This window comes from Helianthus annuus, chromosome 2 (genome assembly GCF_002127325.2).
Source record: "Helianthus annuus cultivar XRQ/B chromosome 2, HanXRQr2.0-SUNRISE, whole genome shotgun sequence".
NCBI lineage: Eukaryota > Viridiplantae > Streptophyta > Magnoliopsida > Asterales > Asteraceae > Helianthus > Helianthus annuus.
Window position 1 is genome coordinate 146,344,667 of NC_035434.2, and position 19,268 is coordinate 146,363,934.

At 35.9% G+C, this 19,268-nt stretch overlaps 1 protein-coding gene across 1 annotated transcript; it reads right to left on the minus strand.

Moving 5' to 3' along the window:
• Positions 1 to 15,944: 15,944 nt before the first annotated feature.
• Positions 15,945 to 18,445, minus strand: LOC110897575. Its single transcript, XM_035982513.1, has 3 exons — positions 17,247 to 18,445; positions 16,740 to 17,166; positions 15,945 to 16,664 (listed from the first exon to the last, which is right to left on the minus strand). The coding sequence occupies exons 1-3, from the start codon at positions 18,443 to 18,445 to the stop codon at positions 15,945 to 15,947; spliced, it is 2,346 nt and encodes a 781-aa protein (XP_035838406.1).
• Positions 18,446 to 19,268: the final 823 nt, after the last annotated feature.

Sequence of the window (19,268 nt, forward strand, 5' to 3'; positions counted from 1 at the left end):
AAACACATTTGCTACTGTTTTGGAAATGATAGGATCACTTTTTTCTTTACCAGAATTTGGTGCAGCTTTAAGTTTACCAGTATCATCTCCACCAGTGGTGAGTGACATACTCTCATCCTGGATTTCCTTATGTCCTTGAATCACATCAAGATGTGATTCTCCATAAGTTTTTAAGGTAAACATATCACCTTTTTCCAGATTTCGTTGACCAGTTTCCTGATCTCTATCTGTTGAGACCTCATACTCCTCCTCGTTTTCTGATTCAGAGTTGAGATTATAAGCACTAGTAACCTCTTTATCAATTTCAGTTTCTTTATGTTCTAAGTTGTAAGAAACATTTACTGAACTTTCTGAATTAGTTTGTTTTGAGTAGGTGTCAACTAAAACAGTTCTTGAGAAAGATGTACCCGCGATATGAGATTCCTCATGATGTATTACTTCCGTTGTTTCAATTTCAGTGACACCAAATTGAACTTCTTCATGAATTCTTCCAGCAATTTGTGATTCTGCATGATGTTCTTGTGCTGACTCTTGTAGTATATCAAAATCTGGATGAATTCTTCCTTCATGAATTTGATCGTTTTCAGCATTATTTGATGTGTTGGTAATCATCAGAATTGTCTCTCCTTCTGCTTCTTTTGTTGATTTTGACTTTTGTTCTTCATCTCCTTCCAGTGATGAAGAGCATTTGAAAACTTCTCTGCTGGCCCTTTCTGATGCGGAGTCTAACTTGTTTAGAAGAGTCTCATGCTTTGTTCTGAAATGTGAATCTTGTGAAATGAAACATAGCATGCTTTCTGGTAATATACGGATATCTTTGTCAGATTCCCATCCATGATTAGAACTCCAGGCCTTCATTGTGTTTGATCTCCACAGATTTTCCAGAATTGGAATTTCCATTTCTCTTGCAGCAAATGTTTCATAAATAAAAATAGAAATTAATCTCGGATATGGCAAATGTGAGATTATTTTTCCATTCTTGGTGATGATTGACCTTTTGATCAGATTGAAAATTTCTAATCCATAATCAATTCTGAACCCAGTTATGAGTCCATACATGATTGTTAGAATAGCTTGATTAATCTGATCAGTTCCTTCAATTTTTGAAGTGAGACATTTGTTTAATACTTCCATCATCACTTGCCATATTGCAGGTAGTTTATTTCTTCTGATTGAACCAATTTTGTTGACTTTCTTGTTCTTGTAACCAAGCTCAATAATAAAGCTTAATAGCTCTTTCCTGCTTGGTGCTTAAACATAGTTATTAAGAATGGGTAGTTCAAGCCATTCTCTTACCCTTGCACGAGTTAATGTTACGGAAACATTTTCCCATACATGAGCAGAGAGTTGGTTTTCTTCGACTTCATCAAAGTTGTGAACAAATTGTTGCAGCAGTTTTTCTGGTACTTCTTTCACTTTTGTTAGAGCTCCTGTAATTGGACAGTTCATGAGATATTCTATCAGAAGTTGGCATCTCACATCATATTCTGAGTGCTCTGTATTCATCAGCAAATTGTTTTCCTTTATTGGCAGAAATTCATCATCGTCAATGAAAGGTACATCATGTTGAACAATTGGGATGTTGAGGTTTACTTCGGCCATTTTGAATTAGGGTTTGAAATTTAGGGATTTTTGAGTGAGGAACAACGTTTTGCTTTGGTTTAGGACTTGTGAGGTGGATATGATCCTTTTGAATTTTCTGCTAAGGGTTATATAGTGAAGATGATTAGCAGAGTGTTCTGGGTTTATGGAGTTGAGAGTATATGGATCGTGTCATGTAGTGGCGGTTAAAGGATCATTAATTGTCTTTTATACCGTTTGATCATGGGATGTCGGTTTTTGATTCATGATATAACCGTTAGATCGTGAGTATCAAAACTTTAATGATGATTAATCGTGTAATCGTGGTTGTGCCCTTTCAACTTGTTCTTTTTGTAGTTTCACTGAAGTGCTTCATCTGAATTTAGAAAAATAACATTATCGGTTGTATGACACCTTTCCTTCTTTGTGGACCTTATTCTTTTGAGGAGGTCCGATTAGCTTTCTTCATCTTCATTTTCTTTTTACGTCAAAATTCCATTTCTTTGATCGTCTTCCTCTCTTTTGATCAAATAAAGTCAACAGAAGTCAACAGAATTTGATGTATTTTCCCCCTCAATTTGTCACCCCTTTTTTTTAAACAAATTTCTGATGATTAGTAAAAAAAATTTCAGTTCTATCTGGTGAACTTGAATCAAATTCTGATAATTTAATGAAGTTTCTGATGAAGTTTCTGATAAATTTTATCAGATGATTTATTAAATCCTATCAGATTTTATTTGATTCTTACCAGATTTTCCTTGAAAGAAAAGAAAGAGAAAAAAAATTACTTATGTAGCAGGATTTAAAGCAAAACATGTAGCATTTTTAATACCATATAAACATATCTACTACATACCATCTACACACATAGGACCTATTTATGAAGGGTTTTAATCAATATCTATTCCATCTCCATATTCAATCTCAAGTAGTACCCATTGTTTAGTTACTAAACCAAAATTTTTATTTGTTGGTCTAAGTAAAGCTATGCCTGTATTTTGCTGAAGAATCAGCTCTGCTCTTTGATAACCAGCAGGAATTCCACCAAAGTCCAGCTGACTTGTGATTATCTTCATTAAAAAGCGTGGATACATCAAAAATGGCCTGCTTGACCACATGTTGCTTGCAAAGTCTCTCATTAGATAATAAGAGAAGTTGTAAGGAACTTTTAATGTGACAGCTCGGCAAATTTCTAACAACTTGTTAGATGCTTCATGATGATTTACGGTTTTCCTTGAGAAGTATGCACCCAGTTGAGTGATTAGAAACTGCCATGGTTTGATGAAGCCATTTTTGTTGATTGCTCTGGGATCTTTTTCAGGATTGTACCCCATATGCTCCAAAGTTTCTTCAATCTCATCTTCTGAGAACATCAGAACATTGTTGTCATCATTGAGTTGAAGAGCTGTTCTGATGGTCTTTTCAGTTATTCTGATCGTTTGATTGAGAACTTTACTTTCAACATATATCCACCCTCTATCTTGACTTTCTGACAATTTTGCATTTTGCCTTAATGTTTGAAGAATTTCAAGGAATATTGTTATGTTGGCAGTTAGAGCATTTCCTAAGTTACTTGCCATAAGCATGTTTACCACAGCTTGGCACCGATCCCAAAGAGGACCCTCAAAACTGGTTCTGAGTCTGAGGTTGTGGTATGGATGTAAAAGAAGTGGGAAACGATCAGCTTGTATGGTAAGCATTTTTTTTAAGTGAAGATCTTTATCTGTGAAGTAGGAAATGAAGAGATTTTTCTGAATGAAGGTGATTGTCTTTGCTTAATGTGGTAGACATATATAGTAAATTTTAAGAACTGTCATTAATGTTATCTACCCACTGAATCTTGTCTACCACAATCTTAGTTATTTTATTGTTTTTTTAGGTGATCTTAAAAATAACCCAGATTGAACCCTTCTTCATTAAATGATTTAGGCGGATATTTTTCAGTTTTCTATCATGATTGCCTATTGTTGTCATTTCAGTGTGTTTAATGAAGAAAGAAAGAGAAAAAAAATCTCTACACCTATTGACAATATTCAGAAAATCTTCTGTCAAGTGACGTTTGCCAAAGAGAATAAAATAAAACAAAACAAAAAAAAAAGAAGAAAAAAAATTATGAATTTATCAATTTTGAATTTTGACTAAAGGTGATGAAATGTATGAACTTGTTCAAATAATTATTCGTTAAGAAGCTTTCTGATTTGTTACCAGAAATTCTGATAATTTGTTAGATTTTTCTGATGATGTATCAGATTTTCTGATATCTTATCAGAAATGTAAATCTTTTGATTCTTTTTACTCAAACAGGTTACAAATCACAAAGAACTTTATCACAATTTTGACCATGATTTAGCAGAATGTACCTTAAGCCTTTATACGCTACTTTCTTCAATGGTCAGATGTTCCTTTCATTTTAAAAAATTTACCATTTTACCCAGCTTTGAGACAAAGTTGCTGAGTAAGCTCCTATCTCCAGTCATGTGCTTGGAGCTTCCTGAGTCGCAATACCAGATCTGCTGCACATGATGGTCCTGAAATGAAATGATTAGAGGGTTTTAGGTACCCAGGCATGCTTGGGTACACTTTCTGATGATATTCTGGTTCTATTAATTCTTCTAGATAACCTTTCATCAGAATTTCTGTTGGATGTTGAGCCATTAACAGATTTTTTGTTTTTCTTTTGGAGATGGTGTTGAACAAGCTTCAATATTTCAACACACATACAGGAATCATCAGAAATTTCTGATTTTCCTTCTTGTGATGGAATGCAGGGATAGTTTTGAAAAGATGAGTGAACTGCTTCTGGAGTTTTTACAAACTCTTGACTGTATTCACTTCTTTTTGGTTCAAAATTTGGCTTTTCAAAGGAGTATTCAGAACATGTTGATTTTGCAAGTTTCAGAATCAGATTCTGATAAGTTTTTATCAGAATTCTGTTGAGTAGCTTTTACAAAGACAGTGGGTTTGTTATTGTTTGTTTTTACATAACCCAACTCTTCTCCTTTGTTCTTTGGAGTGGACTCTATGAAATTTATGAATTCTTTTGCTTCTTGAAAACCTCTTACATTAATTTCTTTGTCATTGAGTTTCTTGTAAAGATCTCTTCTTTCATTTTCATAAAACTCAATTTTAGCTCTTTGATCTAAACTTTGTTTTATCAGTAATTGGTTTTCAAGAATGATTTTATTCAAAGTCCTCTGCAACTCATCAGATTTTTTACCATCTGATTGATGTTTAACTTGCAAGTTTAAAAAATCTGACATGAGCTCATTTAGCTTGTGTTCAAGATCAAGATTGTCTAAACTTACCTGTTGTCCTGAAGTCTCTGGTATGTCATCAGAAAGTGCCATGAGACAGAAGTTGGCCATTTCTTCTTCTTCTTCATCAGAAGAGTCATCAGATAGCCATGTATCTGTTCCAGCAATTAAGCTGACTTGCTGTTTTTGCTTCTTAGCTTCCTCAAGCTTCTTTTCATAGTAAGCAACATCTTTCAGCTTCTTGGTCTTACACTCAGATGCATAATGACCTTTTTGCTTGCACTTGTAACACACCACCTCAGCCATTCCCTTATCTTTAGATCTAACATCTTCTTTAGATCTATCAGCCATCCTCCTTCTATCACTCCTCTGGTACCTCTGGCTTCCTCCCCTCAACCTTTGCTCAAATGTTTTGGTGAGCAGTGCTATTGCATCAGCAAAGGCTGAAAAATCTGATGATGAATCAGAAGTTTCAAAGGCCTGCCTGTTTGATGGTTGTGGATCATTGGAAGTTGTTTGTCTTTGTGAGTTAGAGATAAGAGCTAAAGATCCCCCTCTTTGAATGGTTTCTTCAAATATTTCTTCCTCTCTGGGGATCAAGATGCTATATAAGTCGTGAAGACTCATGTTTCCTAGTTCTAAGGTTGAGGACAAAGTCATTGTGAGACTTCTCCATTCTCTAGGCAAAGCATCAAGAAATTTAATGTTTCTTTCATCATTTGATTTAGTTATTCCAAATTTCTTTATCTCGTTTAAAAGTTTTGTGAACCTTTGATATGTATCATTCAACTTTTCATTAGGTAAACTTTTAAACCTTTCATAGGATGAGACGTTGTTTGTTTTCTTGTTTCTTTTCATCCTTTCTCCTCCTTCACAAAGATTTTCCAACTGATCCCATATTTCCTTGGTTGATGCACAAGCATCAACTTGTGAAAATATGTCATTAGGGATGGCCATTATTAAGAGTGATTTTGCTCTTTCATCCTTAACCATCAGATCCTTGTCTTCCGGGCTCCAGTTTATTTCACTTTTTAGAGCACGAGAGGCAGGGATTCCTGGTGTTTGGTTAGTTGCTGGAATTGCTGGTATTACAGTCATTGGTATATGTGAAGCCCTTTCAATGGATTGAAACAGAGCTCGGTCATGACCATTAAGGAAATTGACCATCCTGATTTTCCATTGGGGGTATTCCTCTCTGACCAGAGTCGGAGGTTTGGACATAGAACCAATGTTAAAAGCATTATTCCAGGTTTGAAAGCTGGCCATATTTAGAAAAAAAAAGAAGTAGAGCGATTGATCGTTTGAAATTAATTTATTCAATCTGCTCTGATACCAATTGTTGGACCCAACATGGCCTTAACAACTTCTTTTTACGTAATATGGCAAGTGATTTCAGTATATGTGAAAAAGATGTGCGGAAATGGAAATCAGACTTTCAAGAAACAAGACCTACAGAATTATCAAGTTTATATCACTTTGAAACAAATTAGTTTAACAAGGTGATTATAAGATTATTATCTAATGCAAATGAATCTTGATTTCTGTGGGTGAGAAGAGCAGTTGGAGTTTGAGTGTATGTATGTGAATGCTAAGCTTCAAACTCAAGTATCTTCTGCCTCTCGAGCCTTCTATTTATAGACGGCTGTGGGCATGAATAAACAATTGTTCATTCATGCAATAAGTCCTACATAAAGTACAAATTTGACATATTCATTGAATCCATCATTCAAGTTGCATTTGTAATCATGAAAACCAATAATGTCATGCTTCGGTCACGAGTGGCAGGATAGAGTTGTGATTTTAGACAAGTGGGTCTGTTATCAGAATTTCTGATAAGCCACTTCATCAGAAATTCTGGTGAACAAATCATCAGAAAGTTTGATGATCAGAATTTGTCAGAAACTGATGATATTTCATCAGATCCATCAGAAACGACCTTCTCTGATAATCCAAATCAACTCTTTATCAACTTGAGATTCTTTGTAGTAGATACTTTGCTTTTCGATTGTCCCAACTGTTTTTCTTCATCTTACTGTGTTCTTCAATACTTACAAATAAAGTTTCCTAACAGTGATTTACTCACTTCATCATCCCAAATGGGTTTTACTTCAAAACATGAAATTAATCAAAATCATGCACAACACATGTTCCATAAGATGATTCTAACACATATTCATGCTAAATCTCATACAAATTCGTGGATTGATCATAACCCACTTCCTACTAGATCATCAAATTAACTTATACAACTTACCTCATGTGTAACAAGTCTAGATGATCATGAATTTGAGTTCATGCATTAGATCCGAGCTGAATTTCCCTTTCAATTTGATGATTTTAGTGAAACTAGGGTTTGAACCCTTTTCTTCTTCCTGTGTGTGTGTGGTGTTTTAACTTTTTAATTAATAAAACCCTTGTTTCCTACTTAACGGTTTTGGTCCCTCGAGTTTCATTTTGATTGTATAAGAGGCTAAAACCCATTTCTTTATATTAACCGGGTTCTAATTTACCAAACCCGCTTTTTGGGGTGTTACAGATGTGACACCCCAGGAAAACCAGGAAACCACGCAACTCAACTAGCTTCTTCAGTAACCACGTGCTAAATTTCGGGACAAAATTCTCTTAACAGGGGGAGAATGTGACAACCCTCATAATTACATGTATTCGTACGATCAGTTAATGTTAATTAAAGTGCTTGATGACTGTGCTGAATTACTTAACTGCTTTCTGATTACTGCATCATACTTACATGTGCTTGTAAACATACTAGTCTCATGCAGAAAATTGACTAAATAATCTTGTATGCTTTCCCAAGTGTTGGGAATTAAAAATGTTACGAATATATATATATATATATATATATATATATATATATATATATATATATATATATATATATATATATATATATATATATATATAGGACGCTAAACGGAATAACTCAGCGCTTTAACGAACCGGTATCTAACCGAACAACCGGACATTACCCGGAACATCAAAATATTGCTAAAAGCATTGTTTTATTATTTTTGAGCTAGTTATGGTCCCCAAACATCATAACACCTCATAAAAAAATATCTAGTAACTAATACCTAACTAGAATACTTGGATTGTAACCATAAGCTAACTAGACTAGTTAAACCCTAGCCTAAGACCCCCCCCCCTCACCTACGGCCCCAACATGGTGGCCCCACATGTGATTTGTTTGGATATTTTATTAGATATTGATCCTACATTCCCAAACACATTACACATTAGATATATGGAATTGGTGGATTTATAAGTAAACTCTTTGAACATAAACTCTTCATACCACCAACACCCATCTCCTCTCTTCTCCGTCAAGAGCTCACGGCCAACACCCCCTATCTCTACACTCTCATTTCAAGTCCATTTCCATATAATCTAAGGTGCCTCTAGGGTGATTCAAGCATACTTAGGAAGGTTGGAAGCAATGAGACTTGAAGGACCTTCTTAGAGAGCTATTAACCACTTCTTTTCTTCATCATCTTGCATCTTGTTCTTCCCTAGCCATAGTGCTAGTAGTAAGTTCCATTGATCTTGTTTTTACTCACAATTTTAGTGGTTAAAGTATGAAGTAACTTGGTAAACTAAAGATCATAAAGAAACATAAGCATAAACATGAACATAAAGCTCTAAAACATGAAGATCAAGTTGTTCAAGTGTATGTATTGAGTTCGTTTGTTGATTTCTTGTGTTTATGGTGTAGATCACCATATGAAGCTTGCTAGATGATTATTAAACACATGATCTAGCAAGTGTAAAGATAGATCTTGAGAAATTTGTAATGATCATCCTTTATGTTAAACATGAACTTGAAATAAAGATGTTTTAAGTGTTTAATAAAATCTAGAAACGTATTGTTAACATGAAAAATACAAGAAGAAATATTTTTAGAAAATCTTCATACAAGTTGTGAAGATCTAAATCCTTCCAGAATGATATTTTTAAATAAATAACCACACTTTAAAGGGGTAGCTAAACTTACTAAGTACACTAGTAAGTTACTACAAATTTTTACAAACTTTCAAGTTCATAACATAGTGTAAATTTCATATTTTTGACATATGGTAAGTGTTGAATGATTTGTTGATGATTGGTGATGATTTTACAAAAGAAAATGATATGCTAATAAGCATGGACACCTCCGGTTACAAAGGAAACTCTAGCGAAATTTTCTAAAAATTCGAACACTTAGAAAATATTTTTCTAAACAAGCGTTACAATTATATTTTATAACTTGGGGTTCAAATATAAACTTCGCCATAATTTTTATAACAGAATACAAAGTATCGGAGGTTGATTTTTACAATTAAAATGGATAAATATATATTTAGAAAATATATATATATATATTTTATATTAGGACACTTGTGTGGATACTTGTTTATTTTGTGAGATAGCTATATTATTTTAGGGTAAAATAATGTAACTTAACAATATAACTTGACATTTGAATTGTGTGGCATGTGATAGAAGTAATGAGTAAATAAACCGTACGTAGGATACGTGTTATGCATGCACGAGAAACTGATTGTTATCTGTACCTTATTAGGACGTGCTTAATTTCCTGATTATTAGAGTAATTAATCTAACCGAGCAAACCGAGGTGAGTTCACACACTTTCTAAGGCATGGGATTCCCGGTGGTTTGGGAATGGGTTAAAGAATTAAAACGGAACCTACATATCCTCCTTGGGTAGGATATGTACCGCCATCCTCCTTGGGTAGGATGCCAATATTAATCCTGCGTATTCTCCTTGGGTAGAATACGTACGTTCGTCCTCCTTGGGTAGGACAACAACCTTAAAAACTTACTAGACAAAACTCTATCGTTAAGTCCCTCATTTTATATCGACTTGATCGCCGAGGCCAATGGCGAGCGGGTCATTAGTTAATAGCGCTATTAGATTTAACAAACCTCACACCGTGCCAGTCGGACGGGCGTGTACTAATGGACTATGGCAAACTGTCAGTGATGATAGACACTGATGTAGGGCACAACTTATTTTCGTTAGTAGTCGATATGGTACGGTCAAGTGGTTCACATGGGGAAGCCCCCACTGATTATGGATATGGTTTGGGTAAAAGAAGGAACTGGTTAATCATACTTTCAACTTTGGGGTAACCCCCATGGAAATTAAGCCAACGAAAGACAAACCATGTTTTCGGATACAACTTAAAACTAAACAACCAACCGTGAACTCACTCAACTTTGCTGTTGACTCGTTGTTACATGCCTTACAGGTCGTTAGATGCTTATGGAGCTTGCACGAGGAGGAGGTTGTTGTGGAATATGGATTGTTATGTCCCGTGCTAAACATTTAATCCTTATAAACTTATTAAACCTACGTGTTGGACTTTAAACTTATGAACTATGGCACTTATGTTTTGGTTTTACGTTTTACGCTTCCGCTGTTAACTTAAAGTTGGTTACGTCCTTTTGGTCACCAATTGTATTGTGGTTGGTTTTATTTACTTAGTTACGTTGTCAATATGATTGGTGGCTCGATCCTGGTCATGTCACGCCTCCAAGCGGTGATACCCCGCATGGTAGATTTTGGGGTTGTGACACCTTTAAGTAGGAGAGTTCTGGTTTTCTACCCTTCAACTTTTCAGACGGAGTAATCGAGTTTTCTAAAGCCTTCGTCGGTGATCGGTTCAAAAGATAAATCGAGTGATGTACCGCCTCACCCCAAAAAATTTGTGACAGCCCCTTCGCCTTCAACATACTTCGTGTGGTGCCCAAAATCGTCCGATTTCTCCTTTCGACCACCCCGTTTTGTTGCGGGGTGTAAGGAGCGTTAAACTGACGCGTAATTCCTTTATGTTTGCAAAAATCACCCAAGACATGTGACGTAAACTCACCCCCGTTGTCGGTTCGTAATGCTTTAACTTTCGTGCTAAAATCATTCTCAATCCTTGTAATCAACTCGATTTGAACACCCGGCACGTGATCCTTTGTTTTTATCAATGTTACCCACATGTAGCGACTAAAATCATCGACTACAAAGAGTATGTATTGATTTCCCGCATTCGTCTTCGGTGTGATTGGACCACAAACATCCGCGTATAATAGTTGCAACGAGTCGGTCGCACGGTAAAAACTCTTCTTTTGGAAGGCGGCTCGTGTTTGCTTACCCATTATGCAAGAATCACATATTTGCATGGGATGTGATATTGTAGGCAACCCGATTGCATGTTTGGATAAAGATTTGAGTGCTTCAAAGTTAAGGTGCCCAAGACGAGCATGCCAAATCCAAGCCTCGTCGTCTAGCTTAACCTGTAAACACACTGGGGACACAACTTTTAAGTTAATTTTATAAATATGATTCGGTGAACGAGGTACCTTCATCAACAATGTTCCATCCTCTTCGAACATCCAAAGTACGCCATGTTGAATCGTGATTTTGTACCCAATCTCGTCAAGTTGACCGATGCTTATTATATTATTTTTTTTTTGATGGAATATAATAAACATCGTGCAACGCCCTTTGTTCCCCAGATTTTCCTTCCAAGATGATCATTCCTCGGCCTTTGATTTCAACGCACAATCCATCCCCAAACTTTACTTTGCCAACCGTGTGACGGTCGAGGTTAGTAAACCACTCGAGGTTACCCGACATATGATTACTGGTCCCATTATCCAAGAACCATCTATCATCTTCATGTGGAATTGATGCAAACTTCCTCGGATCGACCCGTTCTTCATTCAATAACATGAGTTCCTTCTCGTGACTTGCCATGTAGAGTACATGACCATCTTGTTGTGCAAGGTTGCTTTCTTTGGTTTTCTTACGTGTGGGACAATCTGAAGAGAAGTGACCTAAACCATCACAACGAAAACACCTCAATTTAGAACGGTCCTTTTGTTGTTTTTGTTCCGGTTCCTTGCCCTTTCCCCGCCCCCATATTTACCACGCCCCCGACCTCGACCACCACTACTACAGAAAAGGGCATTTCCGACCGTCAATATGGTCGCGAAACAGTCGCAAATGCCCATTTGCGACCGCTTTTCGACCGGTTTCGGTGGTCGGTTATACTTTGGTCGGTAATTATTTTTGCGACCATTGTTTGCGACCGAAATATTTTTGCGACCGAATTTGCGACAGAATTATTTTTGCGACCGATTTTGTGACCGAAAATTTAGCGACTGGGATTGTGACCGTTTTTTTTTTTCGCGACCGATTTTGTGACCGAACTTTTAGCGACTGAGATTGTGACTGATTTTTTTTTGCGACCGATTTTGTGACCGAACATTTAGCGACTGCGACTGTGACCGAATTTTTAGCGACCGGTTTTTCGACCGAACCTATTTGCTATTTGCGACAAATTTTGCGTCCAAACAATTAGCAACAGAAATTGCTACCGAAACTATTTACGACCAACTTTGTGACTTGGTTCTACTGACCGATTTAGCAACCGAGTTTTAGTTTAAATTGTGGCCGGATTTTTGACCATTTTTTCGGTCGCAAAATATATATAGAATTAATTTTTTTTTCAATTTTCCACTATTTATATATTTCAATATGGTAATCAAATAATTCTTTAAATTCATAAAATTGTACCGATTCATTAACTAAACAAACATTCAAATGTAAATCCAACTAAATATCATAAAATTGTATCAATTCACTAACTAAACAAACATTCAAAAAGTAAATACGACAAAATATCTAAATATAAGTACGAAAAGAAATACCAAACATAGGTACCATAACAAAAGTCCGAATTGACCAACTTTACCAAAAGATCACATGCTTAGCTAGTTAGAGCTACTTTTTTGATATGTTCTTCAAAAGGAATTGAACTTGTTCTTTCATTTGGGCGTTTGCAATCCTATTTTCCTCAATTTGCTCCATCATTTTGAGTTTTTCCGCTCTTTCTTTTTCTTTCTCTAGTCTTTCCGTTTCTTTCTCTTGTCGTAGTTGCCTTATTTCTTCATTCAATCGTTGTACCTATAATAATATACCACGTTAAAACCAAACAACACATTACGACGCTCTAAATAGAAAATACCTCATTCATTTGAATTATCAAGTAAGACACCTTATAAAAATGCTAATGTGTTGTTTCAATGTATTATATAATACATTTAAACAAGTAGCACTAAAATCATCTCTATACGTGGGTTAAATTAATGAAAATATATCGTAAAATGGTCCAGCTTATACGGCCGGTTATGAACCAATGCAAACAAATATATTCAATTTATACTCATTATGACCCGTTTCAAGCAAAATCTATCCAATTTGAGCATGGCCTTTTAGATACGACTTACTAATAGCCGTTATAACCCATTATATAACTTACGAATAAATGAAAAGCTCGACTAAAATAGAATACACATACCTCTTCATTTCTTGAAGTAGTACCCGGTGTTGACGGTGTACCCGTCATTAAAAGATGCGGATCATTGATGTCGTTAAAACCATATATTCTGCCTTTTTTCTTCCCCCCACCAGCTTGTATCCATGAATCTTCATCGAATAACGGTCGTTTGCTAGCATCATCTCCATATTTATCCTTAACATATTTCTTATATGATTTCTATAATATACAAAAAGAAAATAACTTTTTAATACATAAAACTGTTCATATTTTTCTATTTATAACCAGTGTTGCAAAAGTCACTAGGCGGACCCTAGTCGGCCAACGGGGGAGTTGGGTGTACTCGGAGTACTCGGGGAGTACTCGGACATGATAAATATAAAGAAAACTAATTATTGGATATTATATATATTTCGAATCAACTCTGCAAGTGTAAAACAGTCAAATTAATAGTTGCATCTAACTTTAAGCAATTCCCCAATTCAAATCAGCATCAAACAAATCTAGCAAAAGATAATATATATCTACCACTAGTATGAAACTGCAAAACAACACTCTATAGTAGAAAAAAATAACATAAACGCCAGCAAAAAGAAATGTCAAAATAGTGCCTAAGTTCACCAGCAAATAGGAAAAAAAAAAAAAAAAACTAGAACAACCAAACCCAAACAAGAGTATATACATTTGAGAACACTTAAAGATAGATAATAGTTTACTGTATAAAATCGGACCTCAAAACTACTGCTGGTAATCAACAAATAAATGAATAAGCATGTTCAACTTCAATTATGAGAATCAGACCTTAACAGTAATAAAAAAAAAAAAAACTCAAAACTTGAAACACATTATATACCATAGACTCCCAGGAACAAAATCGAAACAAAATATAAAGCAAAAAACAAACATATATGATCGAACCAGCAACAAAGACGAACCTTCATTTGTATTCTTGGGCGGCTGGGTACTTGAATCTGTCACGAGCAAAGATTTAAATTGAATATTGTGTGGCTGCGTTCTAAACTTATGAGGTTGACCCGACTAGGCCAATTATATCCGACTAAGACCGACTACTCCCTGACATTGACCGACTTTGACCGCCGACTAATTTAGACTGCCTAGGAGAAAGTCGCCTCGGATGGGCTCCGAGGAGCGACTAGTCGTCGAGTACAAGGCTGATTAATCCGACTTTTACAACACTGTTTATAACATAGCTTTTAAAAGTAAAGAAACTTACAAGAGAATTCTCTGCCCTGGTGTCAACCCATTTAACAGTGCTTGATAGATCGATCTCATCCAAATCGTCGGCCATTTGTGAATCCTCACCTCCTCTACGACTCAACAATATATCCAAAGGTCTTGTCCCTTTCTTCCCATGTGATTGCATCCAAACTTCATCTACAGTAGCTGCCCGCCCAAGTTCCTTATCCTACAAGGTCGGATTTGGAAGTTAATATTTGCATGCTATGTTTAACAAAAAGAAAAAAACTACCATATCTTACCATTTTTTGTTTAAGCGTGGCATAGGTTTGTGAGCCGAGAGTATGTTTGCCCCAGTTGATTTCCCTCTATTACTTTTGTTCTGAGTAGACTTATCTTTCCACTCTTTTGTATTCCAATATTGAATTAGGGTTTCCCAAATTTGAGCCCCCATCCATATTGGCTTGTACGGAATAATAACAGATAAATCGTCTCCAACTACTACACCTGCATTGCTTGCAGCGGCCTTGGCACTCTCGCGAGCCCTACTTAATACATCCTTGATTTTTCTCTTCATAAACTTCAACCAGCAAGATCGGACTTGTTCATCCAACTCATTTTCCCATTGATAGTATAACTAAAAAATCACTTTTTCAATTGAATATTTATTTTTAAGAATTAACCTATAAAGTAACAGATCTTATTCCAGTTTAATAAAATATTTATTTTTAAGAATTAATATAAAGTAACTCGTGTTTTATAAATTGTATTAAAGTTCTAGAGTCAATTCTTTGTACAAATGTTTCAAGTTTTTTAAATGGGTGTATAATCAGGTAAAAGTTTTTTAAATGGGTATATACAAATGCTTCAAGTTTTTCTAGAGTCAATTATTTATACACTTTTCGGGTAATTGGGTCGGGTAAACGGGTTGGATCATCAAATATCAAATCCGTCCCAAACCCGTAGAAAAAAAAACTAATCCCAAATTCGGTCCCATACCCGATTACTCGACCCCAAACCCGTCCCAAATATTTCGGGTTGGATTGTCTTCTCTATGTTTATCGAGTTATGGACAATGTTATATACACATTTTTTGTAAATACATACCTTGAAACGCTCAAACATCCTATCTTTATCTTCTTTAGAGACATCTTTCCAACTTTTCCAAGGATGGGACCACATAGCCTCCATAGTTTCTCCCATAGTCCGAGTAGCTTTACCTTGATTACTAAACCTATAAAATAAAAACAATATAACCCAATCAACATTCCTTGTATGACATAATTGAGCTAATGCCATTAATATGCATCCGAATGTATTCGTCCAACGGTACCACTACCTTGACCACTACCTTGACTTGTACCCCTACCACCTCGTGCGGAACTACATGCCATGATATCTACAACAAAAAAAAGTATAAAGATTTAAAAGAATCATAATAAGCAGAAACTAATAACAACGAAGAGTTATATACACAAAAGAATCACTAAAAGTACAACAAACTAACCATATATATATATATGTGTGTGTGTGTGTGTGTATATATATATAAACAAATTAACTAATCCGAATCTTCGTCTTCAAATTCCTCATCGCCATCATCTGAATGAATGTCTTCAAACTCATCTTCTTCGTTATCATCATCATTTACATCATCAACTTCATCTATTACATTTGTTTCTTCATGAATAATTGGGAGCAAATCCTCATTATTAGCTGAACATATTATCCTTTCATTCTCTTGTAGGAAATGCTCCACGTCTTCATTATCATTATCACCAACTACAATGTCATCTTCAGCTAGTTCATAAACTCCCCTTGGTGTCGTCTTGACAACAGCCCACCAGTCTTTTAATCCTTTTTCTTTTGAAGGATATGGTGTATAGTACACTTGGTGTGCTTGGGATGCAAGAATAAATGGGTCATCAACACATCCTATTGCCTTGGAATTAACATCAACCATATTAGTCTTTGGGTTCACCCTTACACCTTTTATGGGATCATACCATGTGCATCTAAACAAAACAACTACACAACTTCCTAAGCTGCTATGATATTCCAACTCTAGGATCTCATCTAGTAATCCATAGTAGTCACTTTCATGTTCATTACAAATAGCCCCTTTCACGTACACACCACTACTTTCTGTGACCCGCCCATGGTAGGCTGTTCGTGTGTGGAACTTGTAACCATTTATCAGATAGCCTTTGTGTGATCTAACATAAGTGAGAGGCCCATGTGCTATATCTCTCAAGTGTGCATTCTCTGGTCCATTTAAAACCTACATTCACAAAAGTGTGTTAGCAAGTTTGAAATGAAACCACATTAAATATGTTCTTCTAAGAATTATTCTTACATAAACCCGCAACCGCTTAGCAAATTCCTCATCTTTCTTTTTATCAAGTGTTACTTGGTAACAATTAGGAAATGAAGCTCTCATTTCTTCATCAAATAACCGACCAGAATCATGAAGCTCTTGACAGTTAAGCAGTATATAAGTATGAGCCTTGTGCATGTCTTTATCCGTCAGAACCATAGTCTTTCCACCCTTGTCATATAATCTTCGAGATGGATGTTTGAATATACTTAACCGAGAATCCGTACTCGAAGAATAAAGAATGTTAGGGGCAAAATTACGAGGTTCACGGTTCACGCATGTCTTTATTGTCGAGTCCAAATACAAGGAGCAATATTGAGAAAGTTCCTCTACGAGATATGACTCTACTATGGATCCTTCAACCCTTGCTTTGTTTTTAATTGTTCTTTTCAATCGACCCAACTTCCTAAAATTTTGAAATCGTGTTAGTAAATTCATAAAAATTTATATACTAAAAGAATAATTAGGTTAGAAAAAAACCACTACCTCTCATACAGATACATCCACCTAAACTGCACCGGACCACCAAGAATCGCTTCATTGGTCAAATGTATAACAAGGTGTTCCATTGAGTCAAAAAATGCAGGTGGGAAGATTTTTTCTAACTTGCACATCGTTACAACGATACTTTTTTGCAATTTATGCAAATCTTCAATGTGTAAAACCTTTGAGCATATGACACGGAAGAATGTGCAGAGCTCTGCTATGGGTTCATATATTTGTTTTGGAAGCATCCCTCTTAAAACAATAGGCAATAATCGTTGCATGAAGACATGGCAATCATGACTTTTAAAGCTGTAAAACGTACCGTCTTTAACGTTTACACATCCCCCTATATTTGAAGCATATCCATCAGGAAATTTTACCTTTTTCAACCATTTACATACTTCAAGAACCTCCGGTTTGGTTAAGGTGTATGATGCTTTAGGTTTCATATATTTATTATTGTTCTTCGTCCATATATGAAGTGATGGCGGATTGCAATACTCTTTAACATCTATCCTTGCCTTTATATTATCTTTTGTTTTGGGAGTATCCATTATTGTGTGAAATAGATTCTCAAAAACATTTTTCTCAATGTGCATTACATCGAGGTTGTGTCGGATTAATAACATTGGCCAATAATCAAGCTCCCAAAAAATGCTTTTCTTTACCCAATTATGGGTTTTACCGAAAGCTGGGTCTTTAATCTTTGGGTTATACAGCTTACCTTCATAGACGGTTGAAATGTTAAACACTTGTTTGTACAAATCCCAACCAGTTAACTCAGGGGGAGGTCCTACTGATGACGGTACAGATTTATTATCTCGAAATCCACTTTTATCACTACGAAAAAGGTGGGACGGAGGCAGAAATCTCCGATGGCAGTCAAACCAACTTGGTTTTCCTCCGGCATGTAATCGAAAGGCTTTTGTGTCTCCCATACAATATGGGCAAGCTAAGTTTCCATGTGTGCTCCAACCAGACAACATTGCGTATGCAGGGAAATCACTAACGGTCCACAAAAGGATGGCTCTCATCATAAAGTTTTCTTTACGATAAGCATCATAAACTTCAATGCCTTCATCATACAAGTGCTTCAATTCATCTATCAACGGTCTTAGAAACACATCCACATTTTGTCCGGGGCTCTTTTTTCCAGGAATAACTAAACTTAGATAAATGAAGGAATCTTTCAAACTCATCCAAGGAGGCAAGTTATAAATTGTAAGAAAGACAGGCCACAGTGAGGAAGGATTCGAGTTTGAATTATTTGGATTAAGGCCATCGGTGCATAACCCAAGACGAACATTTCGGATCTCATTAGCAAAGTTAGGATTTACCTAGTCAAAATGTTTCCAAGCCTTACCATCACTTGGATGTGCCATACTTCCATCTTTTGTTTTGTGGTCATGGTGCCAAGTCATATCTTTAGCTGTCTTTATAGACATATATAACCTTTTAAGTCTAGGACCAATTGGCATATACGTCATCACCATATTAGGTACCTTATTTCGATCACTCTTGTAACGAGATTCCCCACAATGTTTGCATTACGTGAGTGTTTTATCTTGCTTATAGAATAGCATGCAGTGGTTTTTGTAAACATCGATTCTTTCTTTAGGAAGGTTAAGCTTTTCTAGAATTTTTTTCGTGTCATAAAAGCTTTCTGGGAGCTTATTATCTTCAGGCATCATTGCTTTAACCATGGAAAGAATATGGTTGTAACACGCAGTAGATACATTGAACATTGATTTCCAATTCAAAAAGTTTGTGGCAGCTTCTAACTTTGAACAATCTGTGCCTTTCTTCCCCTCCCACAAAGGTTCATCGACGGCTTGTAACATGTCATAGAATCCCTTTGCATCGGGATTTGGTACATGTCCTTCCAAAGTATCCGACCTTAGATTTGCGTGATCTATCGAATTATAATCGAATGTGTAGGTCCCTTTTCTCGGAGGATCGAGAACAAACCTAAACCTTGTTATACTAACCCACTAGCGAGTGCGGAATCCAAGCTATTAGGCA